At 43.5% G+C, this 20,700-nt stretch overlaps 1 protein-coding gene across 2 annotated transcripts in view; it reads right to left on the bottom strand.

Annotated features, from left to right (window-relative positions):
* Positions 1 to 8,646, bottom strand: part of METTL24 (methyltransferase like 24) — a 133,476-nt gene extending 124,830 nt beyond the window's left edge. Inside the window, exon 1 of one of the 2 annotated variants that reach the window (XM_066373475.1) lies at positions 8,555 to 8,646. In XM_066373475.1, the coding sequence (XP_066229572.1) occupies positions 8,555 to 8,638 (84 nt within the window). In that variant the 5' untranslated portion in view covers positions 8,639 to 8,646. Of the gene's footprint in view, positions 1 to 7,930; positions 8,319 to 8,554 lie in introns of those variants that run through there. The other variant, XM_066373474.1, reaches the window with a different exon arrangement.
* Between the last annotated feature and the right edge of the window lie 12,054 nt (positions 8,647 to 20,700).

The following is a 20,700-nucleotide window of genomic DNA, read 5'->3' as shown; positions in this document are numbered from 1 at the left end:
AACTTAAAGAAGGTTTCCCTTTTCCTCAAAAATGGCTTCTAGGACAGGGAAAGGGCTCTTGCGCTGTTCATGGCTTGTGGCTTGAGCTCGCTGGTCCAGGATGAATAGCTAAGAGAATGAGCTGGGAGTTGAGCAAGGGAGGTGAGTCTTGTTATGGTAGCACCTTAGGAAGAAGATGGAAGGAGACTGGGATTTCCAGAGCAGCCCTGCTCCTTCTCTCCTTCACATACTGGTCATGTAACTAACTCTTCCTCCAATTCAGTGAGAAATTCCTAAGTTTTCCCAATCAATTTCTTTAATTTTTTTTTCTCAAGCTAAAGCAGAGTCCATTTTTCTTGTTCACAACCAAAAGAACATCAAATTAAGTATTCCACCCTATAGCCTTACTCTCCCCATTATCTAAGTCCAGTTTGGGATAGCTAACTCATCTTTCTTTACTAGGAATGATTTAAAGGAACCTTTATCCATTGTCTATTTATGTCCCATGCTGCCACTGAGTTTAGCCACCTTAACTTCTTTTGTTACTTTTTTAGGGAAAACATCCGGCTAATTGTTAATTTTGATATCTCAACTCAGGGGTTGCAACTTCAAATGCCTTCAGAGATCAGACAGGTCATGCAAATGGAGAGAGAGCTGAGCTGGATGAGCTGGATTCCACTGGACTCTGTGTGCCCCATCTAAAGATGTTTATGTTCAAATACTTAAAACACCATGTAGCTCACATAAATTTACCTCCTGAGCCATCAACTAACAACCCAGCTTGCTATTAGTTTAAATTACAGATGGTCTTGTAAGGCTCATAAAACTCAATTTTGTTTCTATCATTTCAGCAGGATAAAAATGCTTCTTAGCAAATTTTCCCATCCTCTATTAGCAGAAAAACCCCTAGGCCATTAATGGGACCAATGTAAGGTACCTAGAGAACTCATGGGCTGCTTTTAAGAGAAGCTGAGAAAATTGACATAAATGGCTTTTCACGAAGATGGTGCTGAAAGCAAAGAAAGGAGCCACTGCCCCTCCCAAAGCCAAAGCAAAGGCTTTGAAGAAAAATAAAAGCAGTGCTGAAAGGCATCCTCAGCCACACACACAAAAAAAGATCCACACATCGCTCACACCCACCTTCTAACGTCACCCCAAGATATTGGAGCTCTGAGGCAGTTCAAATATCCTTAGACAAACACCCCCAAGACCCAAAGAGAAACAAGCTTAACCACTGTCATGGCACAGTGGTCACCATAATGAGCCTAATTACTGAGTTAGCCATAAAGAAGATAGAGGACAACAATACACTTGTGCATACTGTGGATGTCAAGGCCAACAAGGAGCAGATCACACAGGCTGTGAAGAAGCCCTATGACATGAATGTGGCCACGGTCACACGATGCTCAGTCCTGATGGAGAGAAGGCGTATGCTCGACTGGCTCCTGACTACGATGCTTTGGATGTGGCCAACAAAATTGGGATCATCTAAACTGAGTTCAGCTGGCTAATTCTAAATATAAAAATTTTTCACTGTAAAAAAGGAAAATTCATATAAAGAGAACCCTTTTTAAATGGAGTCAAAGCTATCATCCCAGAGAAAAGGCTTTGTGCATATTATGCCATGAATTTTTGGAATGTTTGACTTGGGCAAAATAACCTTTTTATTGGGTCAAACCAACATTGTTTACAAACAACTGTAAAGCTAACAGGAAAGCAGAGCTCCTCTCACAGGACTGATAATTAAAAACATTCTTTAGGGTCAGTAATTAGCCACGTATAGCTAAAGAGTAACTTCGATTGTTAACACCAAAAGAAATTCCTTTCTTCTATTCATGTAATAATTTCCCTTCCTTTCCTCATGAACTCCTTGCCTTCATCCCATATCCAGAACACTATTTGGATTTCTGCCTGAATCTATGTTTCCAAAATAGCTATTCTTTGATCTCAAATGAACACTTTGCCTTTCACTTTGGGCTTTATTTTTAGGTTAACAAAGCTTATCAACACGAATAGATTCTAGCCTCAGTATGTCTCAGGGTAAATGAAGCAGGCTCCTGGTGCTTTTCATGAATCACAGAATAAAGAGCCAAACTACTTACAAGCACAAGGAATCCAAAGGTATGGCAGCACAGATGGAAAAATTCAAATACCTACTACCACCCTTGACAGTCTCCAGTTTAACTACAGAGCTCTGATTCTCTTCATAGACCAAAAAAAAAAAAAAAAATCCAATTCAAGAAAACTGATAAGGCTTTCTTTTCCTTGGAGAAAATAGATTGGACAAATTGCTTTCAAAATCCTAAAAGCTCTACCACCAATTGTTGAAAAACAATAGAGCCTCCATTAGCTGTTCTTTTGCCCACAGAATGCTCTCTGAGGAACTGTGGGGTTTGGAAGGAATGCAGAGAGAGGCCTATTCCCCAACTGAGGCACATCAAAGTTTTAATCAAAACCTGCCTTTCTCTTTGTGAAACTAAGCAACTACTATTTCACACCCACATATTGCTGGAAAGGATTCAATTACCCTCAATGACTTTGTTTAAAATGAAAAGGCTTTGCCTCCTGAGGACAGTGTGAGAGGATTGATTAATGTTGTTCCCCGAAGGACAGAAGTGTAAGTACACAGAAAAATCTGAATTCCTGGAAACTGCTGCTGAGCCGTATTTTACAAGCAAGTCAAACCTGCCTTCAATTTTTTGGTAAAGTATAACGACTTGTGCCCGGGCTGGGTAGCTCTAGCATCATCATCCCAATACATTGAGGTTGTGGGTTAGATCCCCGGTCAGGACACATGCAAGAATCAACCAAATGAATTCATAAATAAGTGGAACAACAAATTGACGTTTCTCTCTCTCTCTAAAATCAATATATAAAATCTTTAAAAATGTTTAAATGACGAAGGACTTGTAAGGCAATTGGATATATCAAGGGGCACACTGTGCCATTTTTCTTCTTCCTTTCTGATAATCACAGAATTAGAAATTGAAGAGGAAGACAAGAAGTCATGAAGAAAGACCAAATTTTGCCAGATGGCTTTTCAGAAGAGGAAACATTATTTTTTCTTTCTGACACATTGTTCCAAAGGATCTATGACTAACAAACCAAGCCAGCACATTGTTGGCTTGTGACTCTGTGACTCAGTAGTCACTTTTCTATCCAACACATTAAATGTCAAGGAAAATATCTCTGATAAGAGAGGAGAAATTTCTTCAGGAAGCTTGGCTCCTGGTTGAGTGCCTCTCCTGTACAAATGAGCCATATATTTTGCTGCTGTCGTTTAAGTGGATTGCCAACCTGTGAGGGAAACACCTATCCAAGACTAATAAAGAACATAAATCATGGAGAACGAGATCTTAGTCCTATATAAATGCCCCCCAAAAGAACTTTACCCATGTAATCATGATAAATGTCTATTTAAGAAAAAAAAAATCAGAAAGAAACACAGAAAACAGAGAGAAGGGAAAGAACAGAAAAAGAATTACAGTGATATTTTGATTCAAGCATAGTATGCAATCAAAAGACTAAGAGCTCTGATGGAATGCTTAAAGCCTCTGTAATATACAAAAATGTATGGGTTCCAGGCTAGTTTTAATCAAAAAAGGACAGTATTTATCCATACTGAGCTCTCATTTCACAGTGCTCTAAGATTAGAACACCTGATGTGAAAGGGTATTTAATATATACAGCTGGTTCTTACATGGCTTGGTGAAAGAGGGATGAGGAAAGAGGAAAAGAATTATATGAGGACTTACACTTCTCTCTCTCTCTCTCTCTCTCTCTCACTTTTTTTAATTCAGTGAGAGGGAGGCAGAGAGCCAGACTCCCACATGTGTCCTGACTAGGATCTACCTGGAAAGCCCACTAGGGAGTGATGCTCTGCCCATCTGGGGCATTGCTCCGTTGCTCGGCAAATGAACTCTTCCTAGGCCCTGAGGCGAGGCCATGGAGCCATCGTCAGCTAGGGAGGCGGGGGGGGGGGGGGGGTAACTCGCTCTAATCCAGCCATGGCTGTGGGAGGGGAAGAGAGAAAGAGAGAGAAACGAGAGTGGGAGGGGTGGAGAAGCAGATGGGCACTTCTCCTGTGTGCCCTGACCAGGAATCAAACCGAAGACATCCACATGCCGGGCCAACGCTCTACCACTGAGCCAACAGGCCATGGCCCACGTCTTTTTTTATAACGTTTATTTTCTTTAAGAGAAGCATAAACTATGATCAAAGTGGTAATATAATTGCTGAAATTTTGTTCCTCTAACACCTGCAAAGGAAGCATGTTGACAAAAAACACTCAGCACACCAATTACTTCATGCAGGTTTTCATCCATCCAGAAAGCCATCCTCAAAATAGATGGAACTTTTTTTCCTTCACCAATCAATGTGGTAGGTACTTACAGCAAGTACCCAAGAACCTAAATAACATTGTTTATCATTATTCTCAACAAACAAAAGTTAAGTAAAATAAGACCCAAGGAGTTTAACACATAACTTCCAAACTTTAACTGTATCAATTATTTCATGGTGCATTCAGCTTATATTTCAGCACATCTTGATGGGAGGCTAATGAGGAACAAGATTTGTCCCCCCGGGAGATAAGGACTATTGAGCTCTGTTCCCAGAAGTGGGAGAACAGATAACTGGTCTTTCTAGTTCTGAGGAACATTTCCATTCAAATAAAAGAATGAGAAAAGGAAACAAATTCAAGATTCCTACTGTCTAGGAATTTGGGGAAATTAGAACGTATACCCTGAAAATAAGTCAAGTAAATAAATAAATAGTTAGAAAGAAGGAAATCCAGGGAATCTTTTTCTTTAGGAGACTAAAAACTTAATATTTTTAAAATAGCAATAAACTCACTCCTTCTTATATTTTTTTAACCAAAGACATTTAGAATTACGCATAATAGGTTGAAGTAGATTCTACTATTTTTTACACATTGGTGTTTCAAGAATAAGCATTTGCTAAGCTTCACTTTGGGAAACACAATGCTTTCCATTAAGAACAACTCTAGAGACAAAACATTCTATCTGAAATGGATTACCAGTTCACAACATGTGCACAGCAACTCAGAAACTGGGAGCACATTTATGCTGCCATCTCAAATTGGGGGAAGATCAGCATGAAAGAAGGATTGATATGGGAAGATTTCCAGGCAATATCCTTGACCTAAATGTTCAAGGATAGAAAGGAAATAGGTTATAACAACAAATTACATTTGGAGAATGGCTGCGGCTCAAGATTTGGGACAGATTAGTGAAAATTAAAGCTACCATTATCAAGTGCTTACAACATACCATATTCTATACAAATATTTCCTTTTGTTTTTTTCTAATTTAACTTTAATAAAACTGATCTTTCATCTTTGTTAGCCACTCTTACTCCCTAGTTGATCCCTACAGCCTCATGGCTTTAGTGACATTGTGCACTGAAGTCACCTACATCTTTATCTTTAGCCTGGACTTCTCCTCCAATTCCTGACTCGTTTCTCCACACTTAGTTGACATTTCCACTTGGGTATGTGAAGGATATCTCAAACTCAACATGTTTAAAACCAAACTCCTGACTTCTATACATATCTGTCCAAACAAACAAAAAAACTAAACAAAAATGACCACAGAAAACTACTCCTCCCTCATCTACCTTCAGAATATCTCCAGAAGCAACAACCACTTCTCACACCTGCGTTTCTACCGGTCCCTGAGCCAGCACCATCTCCGGCCAGGATCACCGCAGCCTCCTAAAGGTGATGGAAGTGAACTTCCCCTCCAGTGACCCTCTGAGTCTGTGCATTCCAAACTTCCCCATTTGTAGGACAGGCTCCAGTTAAAGACACTGTTTTCTTAAGTGGAGACTAAGAGTGGTTCTTGGACAGATGACAACAGAAACAACAGAGGCTAAAAGCAGATGTGAAAGGAAGAGTGAAGGGTAGGGTTGAGGGCATCAAAGATGGGATATTTGAGAACATCTGGAGAGACAAAAGAACCTGAATGCTTAAGAAAAATCAAGTCGTTGATGAAATGTTTCCTCTCAGCCTTTCTTGACTCCCCAGGTAGAGTTCAAGACCTTAATTATAGCACTGGTGACGTTACTGGATGCCTGAGCTGGGTGCCTCCTGGACTACACTTGGAACTCATTCTGTACTCCCAGTGCCTGATGCAGCATCTGGGACCTGGCAAACCCTTGGCAAAAGTGCAATGAATGCATAACATGGCATCATAGAACATGCATTAGGAGAATGGAGAAGAAAGTGGCTGAATTCTTCTGGAAGACCAGGTTAAGCCTTTACACAGGATGTGAGATTTTGGAGATAGAAAAAAGTATTTGAGTTTATCCAGGAAGATAACACTGATGGGACCACAGTGGTGTGGAAAGACAGAGGGTAAGGCTTGATGAAGAGGTGAAGGTAAGGAAAGCAGCAGAACAAATAATTGGGGGCGGGGGAGGGCCGAGTATGTGATATGGAAAAATAGGTTAGAACTAGGAAGCTAGGTCCTAGCCAGTTGCTCAGTGGTAGAGCGTTCCTGTGGATGTCCCAGGTTCAATGCCTTGCCTGGTCAGGGCACACAGGAGAAGCGACCATCTGCTTCTCTATCCCTCCCGGTTTGTTCTCTCATCCCCCCCCCCCCCCCCCCCGCAGCCATGGCTTGATTGGCTGGCCCTGGGCACTGAGGTTGGCTCTGTGGCCTTTCCCTCAGGCTCTAAAAAATGGCTCCGGTTGCAACCGGGCAACAACAAAAAAAGAACTAGGAAGCTAAAGAATGCAGCAGACTCAAAGGAAACGTTTTTTCTCTCCCCCAGAGGTGAGGTGGTGAGGAAGGAGGAAAGGTATATTAAAGAAAGGAGGGAAGGAGGGAAGGAGGGAAGGAGGGAAGGGGGGAAGGGGGGAAGGGAGGAAGGGAGGAAGGGAGGAAGGGAGGAAGGAAGGAAGGAAGGAAGGAAGGAAGGAAGGAAGGAAGGAAGGAAGGAAGGAAGGAAGGAAGGAAGGAAGGAAGGAAGGAAGGAAGGAAGGAAGGAAGGAAGGAAGGAAGGAAGGAAGGAAGGAAGGAAGGAAGGAAGGAAGGAAGGAAGGAGGGAAGGAGGGAGGGAGGGAAGGAAGGGAAGGAAGGGAAGGAGGGGAAGGAAGGGAAGGAAGGGAAGGAAGGAAGGCCAGGCAACAGAAGGACTTGGATGGGGTCAGTGGGTATAAGGACCAGGCAAACTCAAACCTGCAGTTCTTAATCTTTCACTCCCAAGTACCAAGTAAATTATTGAGCTCAAAAAGGAGATGGGAGGTCAGAGGCTTAATAATCTTCGGTTAAAACTGGACTTCTTAGTGAGGTGTGAGCCAAGAGGTCAATGAGGTAGGAAGAGCAACGCTGTCGAGTGTTGTAAGACAAACTCAGGTTATTACTTCAGTCCTCCAGGTTCCATTTAACTCCCCATTAAGTGATGCTAGGGGCTCAACTTCTCAACCCGCGCTCGCCACCCTGCCGTCTGCGGTGTAATTCAAGGGCAATTCGTCGGGAGAGTGGACTTTCTTCACCTCAATGAAGGTCGTGGAAAAGTAATTCACAGTGGATACCCACCCAGCTTTGTCCAGGCCTCTAGAACACTGGGGAAAGCACAGAACATAAACAAAATCACAACTTCTTTCCCTTCAATGCCCATCTCCCATACCTTCCCGTCGCTCGAACGCGGGAACAGGGATTTGTCCTTCGCCGCCGCCTGCGCCTCGCGCAGTGAGCACACAGTGAGCGCCCAGCAAAGAGTGGTTGAATACTGAATGAACTCTGCTCAGTCCCACTTGGTTGTATTAAAAGGTGCCACTAGTGGAGCTGCCTAAGAGAGCGCATGGTTAAGACTTGTTTGACGGTTCCAGTGAGGGCGGCCTGCGATGCCCGAGCCAAGGGCACCGCAGCGCGGTGGAGAAGGGGAGTCGGGGCTGGGGCCCAAGACTGCACGGCTTGCCACTGACCTTCCGGCGGGGACGCCCCTGCGGGGCACAGCAGCCGGGCTCTGGCGTCCCGCTCCCGCCGCCCCCCGGCGGCGCCCGGCGCCCGCTGCGCACGTAGGTCACCTGCCTCCTCCTGGAGCCGCGCTGCAGAGCGGGCGCGGGCGGCAGGTGTGGCGCGGGCGGCCGGGGGCCCGGAGCGGGCGGGGCGCCGCGGGCCTGGGACGCGGGGCCGGCGCGCCGCAGCTCCGCGCAGAGCCGCAGGCCGAGCAGCAGCGCGGCGCCCAGCAGACAGCGGCTCAGGGCGCGGCAGCCCCTGCCGGGCGACTTGTCTCTCGCCATGGCCGGGGCCGACCGCGGGGCTGCCTTCAGAGGCCCTCGCGCGGCGCCTGGCCGCCAGCAGGGATGTGGCCCTGAGGTCCCGAGCCGCCAGCAGTAGGACACCCCCACCCCCACCCCGCCTCTGCGGGCCGGGCCGGGGCGCGGGCTCGGACCCGCCTCCCTTCCTCCGGTCCAAGGAAGCCTCCGCGTAACCTTATCCTGCCCAGCCGAGCGCGCCCGGCCACTGAAGGGGCGAGGTATTGGAGGGCCGGGCGAGGTCCCGGGGTGTAGGCGGCTCGGCTGGGCAAGAACCCGAGCCCATCTCACCTCGGGGGTCCCTGAGGAGGCTCCCTCCACCCCGGCCTCCAGAGCCTGGCAGAGCTGAAAGCTGCATGGCCAGAAAAAGCGCATTCCTAACGGGGGGGATCCTGGACCACAACTTCATTTTCTAGGATTAGTACTTTTGGAGAAACACGGGAGGCGGCTAGGTGAGCTGCCAGGTTTTGCTACAAGGAGCATGTTCTGATTGCCAAGAGGTTCGTGCCATTAAGCACAATATAAAAATACATCGCACTTATGCTCAAGTTTACAACTTCTCTCCATCAAGAAAGGAGGGGGCGAGGGAGGAGAGAAGAGCCCTCTCTCGGTGCAGAATCAAATTAGAGTTATTCCGTTTCTAAATTCTGCCTGAAGCCAATCCGTGCTTTCTCTCCGTGTTATGAAATGTGTGGGGGTGAAGGAGAGGGAAAAAGCCAGCTAAGATAACTGACAGAAGGGAAAGAGAACAGAAGATACTGGCATGATGTAAATCAAATTAATTTAGCTACACACACACACACACACACACACACACACACACACACACACTTCCCTGCTGTCTTGCAGAGATAGAGAAGGACAAATTTATCTTTCAGCAAAATGCTCCCCAGCTGGTATTTTCATCACCACCTTGACCTTAATTAATCAGACTGAACGCTCACAGCCTGATGTCAGTGATGGCTGTTCCCATTTTCAATTGCTAGTAAAATTGTTTCCCACAACCCTTTTGTGGTTAGGGTTTTAGGTTTAGATTTGGATTTGTTTTCTTTAGCTATGGCCACATTTTTTTTTTTCAGGGTCTGCGCTTGTATTTTTCATGTTTCTATGTAGACTACCTGTGCTGACCTATCTTTTCCCTCTTAAGAGTCTAGAGAGAATGGACAACAGAGATAAAATATGGAACACACTTTGCTACACCCCATTTGAATTTTGGGAATTTTCCAGGCTTAAGAAAGACCCAGACCCAATTCATTCTTTGTACAAGGACCTTGGGCTCTAGCAACAAAACTCTTTCCATTCTAGTTTCATCCCTTGCCCACCCCAGGACCTCAGGCTCCTGATTGTTCCATTATGACAGACTTCCTTTTGTTTTTTTCTTAGATGCAGCCCTCCAACAATTGCAGATGGGCTCTATTTTAAAGAATCTAAGCAAGTGCATTCTTCCTGACACAAACTCTAAGAGAAAACTTCACATCCTGCATCTATTTAAACAATGTGAGCTGTGAGTCAGATATGAACTATGTGTTGAATCAAAATTCTGCCTTTCAGAAGCTGTGAGGCTTTGGATAAAGTACTTAATCTCTCTGAGCCTCAGTGTTCTCAATGATAAATAGACCTATATATCTGGTAAGATTACAAAGATTGCATAAAGTATGATATGTATAGTACCTAAGTACTGGTCCACAAATGGTACTCAATAGCCATTATTTTTATTATTTCTGATAAAGAAAATCTTGGAGGTCGTCATGAAAAACAAAATTTAAGCATTGATTCCAAACTAGGGAAATATAAGATAAGTAGATTTGTAAATATCTTATACATTCTTCTCTGGAATTAGGAGTACCCAACAATGCAAGAAACAACCATTAAGACTGAAGATCCCACAGGTGCACTCTATTATGTTATATACTTGTGTAATGCTATTTAAGACATGATTAGTGTTGTACTTGATAAACCTAGATCACTGATGTCTGAGGTAGAGTTCAATAGAACTTATATTTTCCATGTATCCAACACGGTGTTAACTAACTAAAGAAGTAATCTTTCGAAGATTATGATACCACTAATTTATGCCTTCTGATCATCTGTTGAGTTACTCTCCAGGGGGAAAAAAATGAGAAGTATCCTATATTATTAAAATAGGGATATTTAATAAGCCTGTGCATTAGGGGACTGAGAGGGGAGACACATAGAACATTGTAGCTCTTGAAGAGAATGGGCAAAATGACCTCATGTTTTCCCTTATCTCATGTCTTTGGTTTTATAATAATGATTCCATTATGAGGGCAAAAGCTAAATAAAATGCAATATTTAAATGCCCTTTTTCATTATCTTCTGTAATGTCTTTTTGTGTTTATTACTAATAAAAAGGAACTGTTTATCATGTACATAGCATCATTAACTTTCTAGGAAGAAATCTCCCATTTTAACTTCCACACAATATTTCCCTGTGTTATGGATAATAATGAATAGTGAAATGGGTCACTTGGTAGGCTGCAGAGGCAAATCCGATCACTGTCGTAGCTGAAAAGCAATCTTTCATTCACGACCTTTGCTTTTCTCACAGAGTTGAAGTTGTCTTGGTCGTTTCTGGATATGTTTCAAAAATGCAAATAATCATTAAGCACTGAGTCATACATTGTTTAATTAAACGTGCAGGTCAGTAAACCACAAAAGCAGCTTTCATTAGATCACAAATTATATCCTCCTTGAGGTTTCAGCCAACAAAAGGAGTGGGACAGAACATTTTTACTGCTAATCCTAAACACCATACATTTCAATTTGCACACATGCTGTAGTGCAGTAGTTCTCAAACTGGGTTAATTTTGCCTCTCGGGGTATTTGGCAAATTTCTGAAGACATTTCTGGTTGTTACAGCAGGAGATGGTGGAAGGAGGATGCTACTGGCATCCAATGGGTGGAGAACAGGGGTGCTGCAAAATATCCCCCAATGCAAAGGATAGCTTTCCACCAAGAACTGTCCATCCCAGAATGTTCATAAAGCTAAAGTTGAGAAACCCTGATGTCACATAACATAGATGTTAATATGGCAACTTTTTTTTAGATTTTATTTATTTATTTTTATAGAGAGAGGAGAGAGAGATAGAAAGAAAGAGAGAGAGTGGAGGGGTAGGAGCAGGAAGCATCAACTCCCATATGTACCTTGACCAGGCAAGCCCAAGGTTTTGAACTGGCGACCTCAGCGTTCCAGGTCGACACTTTATCCACTGCGCCACCACAGGTCAGGCAATATGGCAACTTTTAATTACAGACTGTCCAGAGAGAATACAGGCTGATGGTCAAGGATCCCTACCTTCACAAAGTAGCTATATCTGTTTCCCACTGTGAAGTAGCCAGCCTGAATGAAAGTAATCACATTTAGAAAGCAATAGAACTAGAATTTCTGGCATCAGTATCTACCTCCACTCCACCTACCCCATCATCCTTTTTCCATGGAATACATGTTCATTGCGGAAAACACACAAGCAAAAGAAGATACCAACAGTCATTCATATAGCACAATTTAGAAACAGCTAACCTCACAGACAGTTTTCTATGCATATATATTGTTTACAAAAAATGAGATCTTGCTATACAAATTTCTTTGTAATCTGCTTTTTAAACATCATGTTATTATATAATTTACATATAATGATGTTTGAAATTTGCTTAAAAACAGTCCAGTGGGGAGGTGGGCGATAACTCAGGGTATAAATGAAGCAAGAATAGCTAAATTTATCATGGTTATAGATGTGTGATGGGGTTCACGGCTCTCTTTAGCTATGTTTGAAATATTTCATAATAAAAATGTCATTAAAGAGTAACTTATTGTTCTACATTATTTTTTAATTGAGGGAACATTGTCTTACAACATTATATAACTTTTAGGTGTACAATATTCTAATTTGATGTCTGTATATTCTACAACATGCCCACCACCAAAAATCTAGTTTCCGGGCCTGACCTGTGGTGGCGCAGTGGATAAAGCGTCGACCTGGAAATGCTGAGGTCGCCGGTTCGAAACCCTGGGCTTGCCTGGTCAAGGCACGTATGGGAGTTGATGCTTCCTGCTCCTCCCCCCCCTTCTCTCTGTCTCTCTCCTCTCTCTCTCTTTCCCTCTCTCCTTTCTAAAAAATGAATAAATAAAAACAAAACAAAACAAAACAAAACAAAAAAAAAGAAGGTAGTTTCCATCAACTACTATACAGTTGACCCTCTTTTACCCATTTTAGCCGTCCCTCACCCCTTTTCCCTCTGGTAACCAGCAATATGTTGTCTGCCTCTTTGAGTTTTTGTTTTGTTTTGTTTGTTCATTGGGTCTTTTCCACATACAAGTGAAGTCATACAGTATTTTCTTTCTCCATCTGACTTATTTCACTTAGCTCAGTACCCTCAAGTTTTATTCATATTGTCACAAATGGTAAGATTTCATCTTTTTTTTTTTTTTTCTTTTTTCTGAAGTTGGAAACGGAGGCAGTCAGACAGACTCCCGCATGCGCCTGACCAGGATCCACCCAGCATGCCCACCAGGGAGCGATGCTCTGCCCATCTGGGGCATTGCTCTGTTGCAACCAGAGCCATTCTAGCGCCTGAGGCAGAGGCCATAGAGCCATCCTCAGCACCCAGGCCAACTTTGCTCCAATGGAGCCTTGGCTGCGGGAGGGGAAGGAGAGGGGGAGGGGTGGAGAAGCAGATGGGTGCTTCTCCTGTGTGCCCTGGCTGGGAATCGAACCTGGGACTCCTGCACACCAGGCCAATGCTCTACCACTGAGCCAACTGGCCAGGGCTAAGATTTTATCTTTTTTATGGCTAAGTAATATCCTATTGTGTATATATACCATATCTCTTTATCCATTCATCTGTTGAGGGACACTTAGATCGTTTTCACATCTTGACTGTTGTAAAAAAAAAATGCTGCAAGGAACATAGGGCATCATATAGCTTTTCAAATTAGTGTTTTTATATTTTTCAGATAGATACCCAAAAGTAGAATTACTGGATCATATATTAGTTCTATTCTTAATTTTTTGAGAAATCTCCATACTGTTTTTCATACTGGCTGTACCACTTTATACTCCCACCAACAGTATATGAGGGCTCCCTTTTCTCCGCATCCTCTCAAACTCTTGTTATTTCCTGTCTTTCTGAGGACAGCCATTCTAACCGGTGTAAGGTGGTATCTCACTGTGATTTTGGTTTGCATTTCCCTACTGATGTTGAACACCTTTGCCTGTGCCTTCTATAACATTTTTAATGGCTACATTAATCATGATTTAACCAATCTTCTACTATTAAACAGTTAAATCATTTCCAAGTTTTCATTTTATAAACAATGTTATGATGGATGTCTTCCTAGCTAAACCTGATAGGTCAGGTGTGGGTTGTGAGAGAAAGAAACGTCATGGATGATACCAAGGGTTTTCCAGAGTATTGGAGGAATGAAGTTGCCATAAACTGAGAAGAAAAAGACTCAAGTAAGAATAATTTGGAGTGGAAAATTAAGAGTTTGATTTTGGTGGCCATGTTAAGTTTGGGAAGCAATCCAAGCTTGGGAAGACATTTAAGTCAGTGGTTCTCAACCTTTCTAATGCTGTGACCCCGCAGTACAGTTCCTCATGTTGCGGTGACCCCAAACCAAAAAATAATTTTGGTGGCTACTTCATAACTGTAATTTTGCTACAATTATGATTCGGAATGTAAATACCTGATATGCATTATGTATTTTCTGATGGCTTTAGGCAACCCCAGTGGGGTTGTGACCCACAGGTTGAGAACCGCTGATTTAAGTGAAGATATCAAGTAGGCAGTTGGATTGAAAAGACTGGAATCCAGGAGAGCAGTGAAGGCTGGAAATATACATTTCATCAGCATATTTATGCTGAGTGAGGGGAGGCAGAAATATTTGAAGACCTAGCTCTGGGTCCACCAGTATAAAGACAGGAAGATAAATGAGGATCCAACAAAGGACACTTAGGCTGTAAAGTAAGAGAAAGTGCTGTCCCAGAAACCAAATGAAGAAAGTATTTCTCAGTTCTTGAAGAACTGAGAGTTCTAATAAAATGTGGGCTGAAAACTGCCTATGAGGTTTGGTAACATGATGCCTTGTTTATTGTCTTTCCCAAATAGAATGCATATTCCATGAGGTCAGGACTTTATCTGCTTCGATTATTGCTGTAATCCTAATTCCCAGAATAGTACCTGGCATGCAGTGTGTACTCAATAAGTAATTGTTGAATTAAAAACTGAAGAATAAATCAAAATCTGTGTATATTCATAATTATTTCATTATGTTAAATTTTTAAGAGTAGAATCACTAACTTAAAGCAAAATTGTGGGTCTTTCAATGTGAAGTGCTACTATTAATTTTTCAATCCATTAAAAAGAATGCTATATTAATTCCATTTAAAGCCCAGCAAATATTCCTTTGTTGTCAGGGGGAAACCTCAAAGGATAGCTTGAGCCAGCCTCTGACAGATAAATTGAGCTTATTTTTGGTTCCCTCCTACTCCTTCTATCACTACACTTGAACCCACACTTGAACTCCCTTCCCAAGCCCATCCCAAGCCACATCCCAGATGGGATTTATGTTCACTGTCAATTAGTTATCTCCTCCCCACCCTGAATATGTAGCTAAATATCATAATACTATTTCAACATGACTTAAGGCCGCATCAGAAGTGTCCATATTAAAGGAAGAAGTCACCAAGACAAAAGCTTCCAAGACCTAGAATAAAGCTACATTAGAGTGACTGACACTAGAACCATAATCTGTGGTGGGAGCCTTGCCTAAAATCACAGCACTGCCTGGTCCACAACCTAATAGCTGCCTCTGGGCTAGTCTTGTGACCAATGCCTGGGGAATGGCTTGATGCCCGGGACTGCTTGGGAAAGAGAGCTTGAGCCTTTCCTGCCTCTTTTGACTCCTAACTCTGAGTTCTTTAATTCTTGGCATTTATCTCTCTCCAGCATATGCTGGTTTGCTTTATCCTACCTCCGCACAGACTGTTTCTCAAGTATAGGGATGGGTCTTACTTACCTCTGGACCCCCTGCAATGCCTAGTGGAGATGGGCCTCAATCATGTCTCTGGTATTGTTGACAAGCAACAAATATCACACCCAAGTCTGCTGAGATCAGACCCAAGATGACACACTTCTCGCAGCAAACCCTGTTGCTCATCAATCCTAACCATAAAAGAATCATACTGAAACCTGTGATGGCTCCACTACCTCTTTCCCCTCAAGGAACTGGGAATGCTTCACACAAGCCGCTGGGAAAAAGAACTAAGGTTAGTGTGGTAGCTATGGCGGCTGGTAGCTTTTAGGCAAACCCTAGGCCGGGACAGAGTCACACAAGATGCATCTCTCACACATTCATACACACACTCTTTCCTGGATTCTGAAAACACACCCAAGGCATTGTTAAATAGGTTTATTTACAGATATTAACTTCCACGATGAGAGATTCCTGGGTTTTATGACAATAAAGCAGTTTAGGTGAAGAAACACTGCCCACTCCATAGGACTACCCATTGAGCCCTTCCCCTCTCTCACCCTCGCTCATCTTATCACAATGACACATGCCAGAAATAATCTCCCAGCTACAGATCACTTTGAAGTCAAAGACATTCCTAGTTGAAATGTTCCAAAAGTCAAGGGCTTAGAAACCCTTTTAAGGTCAGAAGAGATCACCAGGGAACTGACAGGATAAAGTGAAACACAGCATGCCCAAAGGCAGGAGTCTCAGGGCGCTGTCATTTCAGCTTAGTTTGTGAATATATTAAAAACCTGAGGTCAAAAGCCATTTTACTTTCTCATCACATCACTGCTCTAGCCCTAGGGAAGGCATAAGAACTACATTATTTTCAGATCACAATGCAGGCTCTCAAATTTAGGAGTGCGGAAGGCTCTGGCTGGTTGGCTCAGCAGTAGAGCATCCCTGGGCATATAGATGTCCCGAGTTCGATTCCTGGCCAGGGCACACAGGAGAAGCACCCACCTGCTTCTCCATCCCTCCCCCTCTCACTTTTCTCTCTCTCTCTCTTTCTCTCTCTTCCTCTCCTGCAGCCATGGTTCTATTGGAGCAAGTTGAACCCCCATGCTGAGGATGGCTCCATGGCTTCCACCTCAGGCTCCAAGAAAAGCTCAGTTGCTAATCAAAGGAGCAGCGTTCCAGATGGGCAGAGACTGCCCCCTAGTGGGCTTGCGAGAGTCTGTCTCTCTGCCTCCCCACTTCTCACTGAATTAAAAAAAAAAAGTGTTCAGGAGAATCACCTGGGGAGTTATGTAAATATAGGTTCAGAAGCCCCATCTCCAGAAATTAAGTCAGAGGTGAGTCCCTAAAATCTTTATTTTAATAAGTTTCAGATGATCCATGATCCAACTTTTAGAAACCTTGGCATAGAGATGCCCCAGCCATGGTGATGGTTGTGGGGGCAAAATGTAGGAAGCAGTTATTATAAGGTGTTGATGTATCCATGGGTGCAAATGTTCTCTCTCAATCCTCTGAGTATAGTTACTAACAAAGTTATAGGCATTAACAAGAGATTCTCATATTCAAAATTCTCTTTGTCACCAATTCTCTTTGCCCCATGACACCTGATGAAGAGGTGAGGGGACTCTAAAGAGGAGAGCTTGCTTCCTTCCCCCCTTCCCTACTTGTTCTGGGAACTTCCCAGAGCTTTTGAACAAAAGGGAAAGAGCTGGGGTTACCCACAGGAATATTGTACGGCCAGCACCGCTCCTTGCTTACTCTAAGTGAGGCCATAGAGCCTTGAAATCTGCAACACCCTCTCGGGGATGCAATGCCCTTCAACTCAGTATAGGACCCTGAGAGTTAAGGAGACAGGGACTCCGGACAGCAGATCAAGGAAACAGAACTAAAAGTTCAGGTGAAACAGAGGAACCGAGTCTTTGCTTGGCCTTTCTTCAACTACCCACTAACAGTGTAGCCTTGCACAAGTTCCCTTACCTCTCTGTGCCTCAGTTTCCTCATATATAAAATAGAGACAGGAATAACTTTCTCAGAGGGCTTTTGTGATAATTAAATGAGTTAATGGATTTAAAGAACTTCGTGTGCTTCTTATTGTCATTTTTTCTGGCCCGTAGTAAGTGCTGTCATGCCTAACGTGTGATTATCGTTGTTCACTCAAGGGCATTTGTTCTAGTTTTTCCTTAGTTTACATTCCTCCTACCTTCAGAATTGCCTGTATGGGGCTTGGGCTTACTGGGTCTTCACTCTACTGACATAGGGAGGAAATGAAAACCATACCTAACCCACAATCTTTTCCCTTTAAAACCACCACAAGCCAGAGCCCATCCTACCGAGGTTTGCATTATTACTTCTGGGAAAGCACATGACCCAATTTAACCAGCTTGGCTGCTTTTCCTTCTCCCTTTGATCTGCTGTATTCTAAACTTCCTTTCTTCCCCACAGTTCGGAAGTCTACGGATTTGGGTGCCATGTAGCCACAGCACTGTTCTGCCTTTCATCTTCCTTATTCTGTTTGCTGTGCTTTCTTTAAAGCAGCTTTTCATATTGTACTAATTCCATCACCTCTGATTCCTTTCAACCCTCCCCTGAGAATAGCCACAGCCCTGATCACTTGACTATGAATTTGCACCATCAATGTTAGATACAAACCCAACTGTGGGCCACTCATTCCCCCAACTCTTCCTTCAGGAATGTTCCTAGTGCAGAGGCTGCCGAGAATTTCCAGAGAGCAGCACCTTCTTGGAGGGGAGAGAGGCGGGCAGCTCCACTCCCTCCTCACCCGCCTCTGGGTAACTGAGAGTTGCTCAGAGAGGGAGACAAATGCTGTCTAGAAAGAATGTAGCTGTTGCTAAGAGAGTAGCAGGAGGAATAGTTCCCTGTCACAAAGGGTGGCCAGGAGAAAAGCAGCTCTAGGTCAGACGACATAGTAGAGTAAGCAGTGGTGGGATTCAAATAACTGAACAACCAGTTTTCTGCCCTAATGACCGTTTTAAGTATAAAAAACGATATACCAAAGGTAGTTATTATTTCGTACATTTAATACTTAAATAAGAACAATAAAAGAGGTACACAAAACTAGATTATGTTATAAGAGTTTTAAAATAGTAACGAAATAATATTACATGATACCTGACAAAAAATAATAAAACTGTTATTTAAGATATTTCCATATTGCTTCTTGATTGGTGTCCTCGCTTGCAATTTTCTTCACTTTTATCTGAGCACCATCAGCTGTGTGATTTATCCTTAACCATCTTTTCACTGTAAGAGTAGAATCCCTTTCCTTTAGGAGTAGGCCGATTAGACTAATAGTCATTGTGTTTGATATATTAGAAACAGGCGACTTCTCTTCTCTGAACATCTGAACATATTATGTTCATCTTTGAAAAACCCCACCTTAGAGAGAACCCTAATTACAAGTGCCATTTTAACAACTGGTTCGCCGAACTCAATAAAAAATTAGGTATCAGTTCTGCAGAACCGGTGCGAACTGGCTGAATCCCACCACTGAGAGTAGGGATGAGTTTTGGTGTCTGGCGAATACAGTGTGTCCGTAAAGTTATGGTGCATTTTTGACTGGTCACAGGAAAGCAACAAAAGATGATAGAAATGTGAAATCTGCACCAAATAAAAGGAAAACCCTCCCAGTTTCTGTAGGATGATGTGGCAGCATGTGCGCATGCGCAGATGATGACATAACACCGTGTATACAGTGGAGCAGCCCACAGCTATGCCAGTTGAGATGTGGACATTACAGAGGAAAGTTCAGTGTGTTCTGTGGCTTGCTAAATTCAAATTCGTGACCAAAGTGCAACGTGAATATCGGCGTGTTTATAACGAAGCGCCACCACATAGGAATAACATTACTCGGTGGGATAAGCAGTTGAAGGAAACCGGCAGTTTGGTGGAGAAACTCCGTTCTGGTAGGCCATCAGTCAGTGACGAGTCTGTAGAGGCTATACGGGATAGCTACCTAAGGAGCCCTAAAAAGTCTGTGCGTGAGCCCACATTGAACTGCACTGAATAGGTATGAAACTGGGAAAATTTTCCTTTTATTTGGTGCAGATTTCACATTTCTATCATCTTTTGTTGCTTTCCTGTGACGGGTCAAAAGTGCACCATGACTTTACAGACACACTGTATTGTGGCCGCTTCAACTGAAAAGTATGAGATCACTGGAATAGGTTATTAATAGCTGCAGTTCTTATTTTAATGTCTTTGTGGGGTTTTAATTCAGGGCTTTAATGTGGGGAAGTTGTGTGTTGAAGTCAGGAAAAAAGTCCTGCTACTGATGTAACTTCCGCAGATCGCAGATCGGGTGTCACAGACTTAGCTGCCCCTGCCTGGTGGCTCACCGCCTAAGGCTCATAGCAGGTACTGAGGTGGGGAATTATTTATCCCCCCCCCCATGCTAACCAGTCTCTGGCAGGGAGAGGAGCTCAATAAAATGTGTGCAACTGAATATTTAAAGAACCCTGAAATACTAGACTTGATATACTGTTTCCCCATGTATAAGATGCACCTGAATTTGAAAGAAAATGTACTACATAAAGTTATTGAACTCAAGTTTTATTCATCATAAAATTCATGCAACTCCTCATCACTGTGAAAACTCCCCTCCATTCGCTTGTCCTCATCTGTGTCTGATGACGAATCACTGTCTTCAACAATAAGTGCAAAAACAAGTGCGAAAAAGTGGAAAATGCAAGTAAAAAAATCTACAACCACTGTATAAGACGCACCCAGTTTTTAGACCCCAAATTTTTCCAAAAAATGTGTGTCTTATACATGGGGAGATACAGTTTATAGCCCTTTAGGCTCCCTGCCTTCCAGCCAGGCCTCTCCATTGGTTAGATCCCAGTATCACTGTACTTTCCTGCCTCCGGACCTGTGTTCATGCTAGCCCTCCTGCCTGAAAGCAGCGCCATCGCCCCGTTCTAGAGATGAGGAGGTCCTGGGCAGGTTGGGAAAGAGCAGGCTGAGAAGTTTGGATTGTATTCAATGGGTAATTGATAGGCATAGATAGTTGTTTTTTTGTTTTTTGTTTTTGTTTTGCTTTGTTTTTGATTTTTCTGAAGCTGGAAACGGGAAGGCAGTCAGACAGACTCCCGCATGCGCCCGACCGGGATCCACCCGGCACGCCCACCAGGGGGCGATGCTCTGCCCCTCCGGGGCGTCGCTCTGTTGTGACCAGAGCCACTCTAGCGCCTGGGGCAGAGGCCAAGGAGCCGTCCCCAGCACCCGGGCCATCTTTTGCTCCAACGGAACCTCAGCTGCGGGAGGGGAAGAGAGAGACAGAGAGGAAGGAGAGGGGGAGGGGTGGAGAAGTAGATGGGCGCCTCTCCTGTGTGCCCTGGTCGGGAATCGAACCCGGGACTTCCACACACCAGGCCGACGCTCTACCACTGAGCAAACCGGCCAGGGCCGGCATAGATGGTTTTTG

Source organism: Saccopteryx leptura, chromosome 3 (genome assembly GCF_036850995.1).
Source record: "Saccopteryx leptura isolate mSacLep1 chromosome 3, mSacLep1_pri_phased_curated, whole genome shotgun sequence".
Classification (NCBI taxonomy): Eukaryota; Metazoa; Chordata; class Mammalia; order Chiroptera; family Emballonuridae; genus Saccopteryx; species Saccopteryx leptura.
This window is presented reverse-complemented; position numbering and strand designations above follow the sequence as displayed.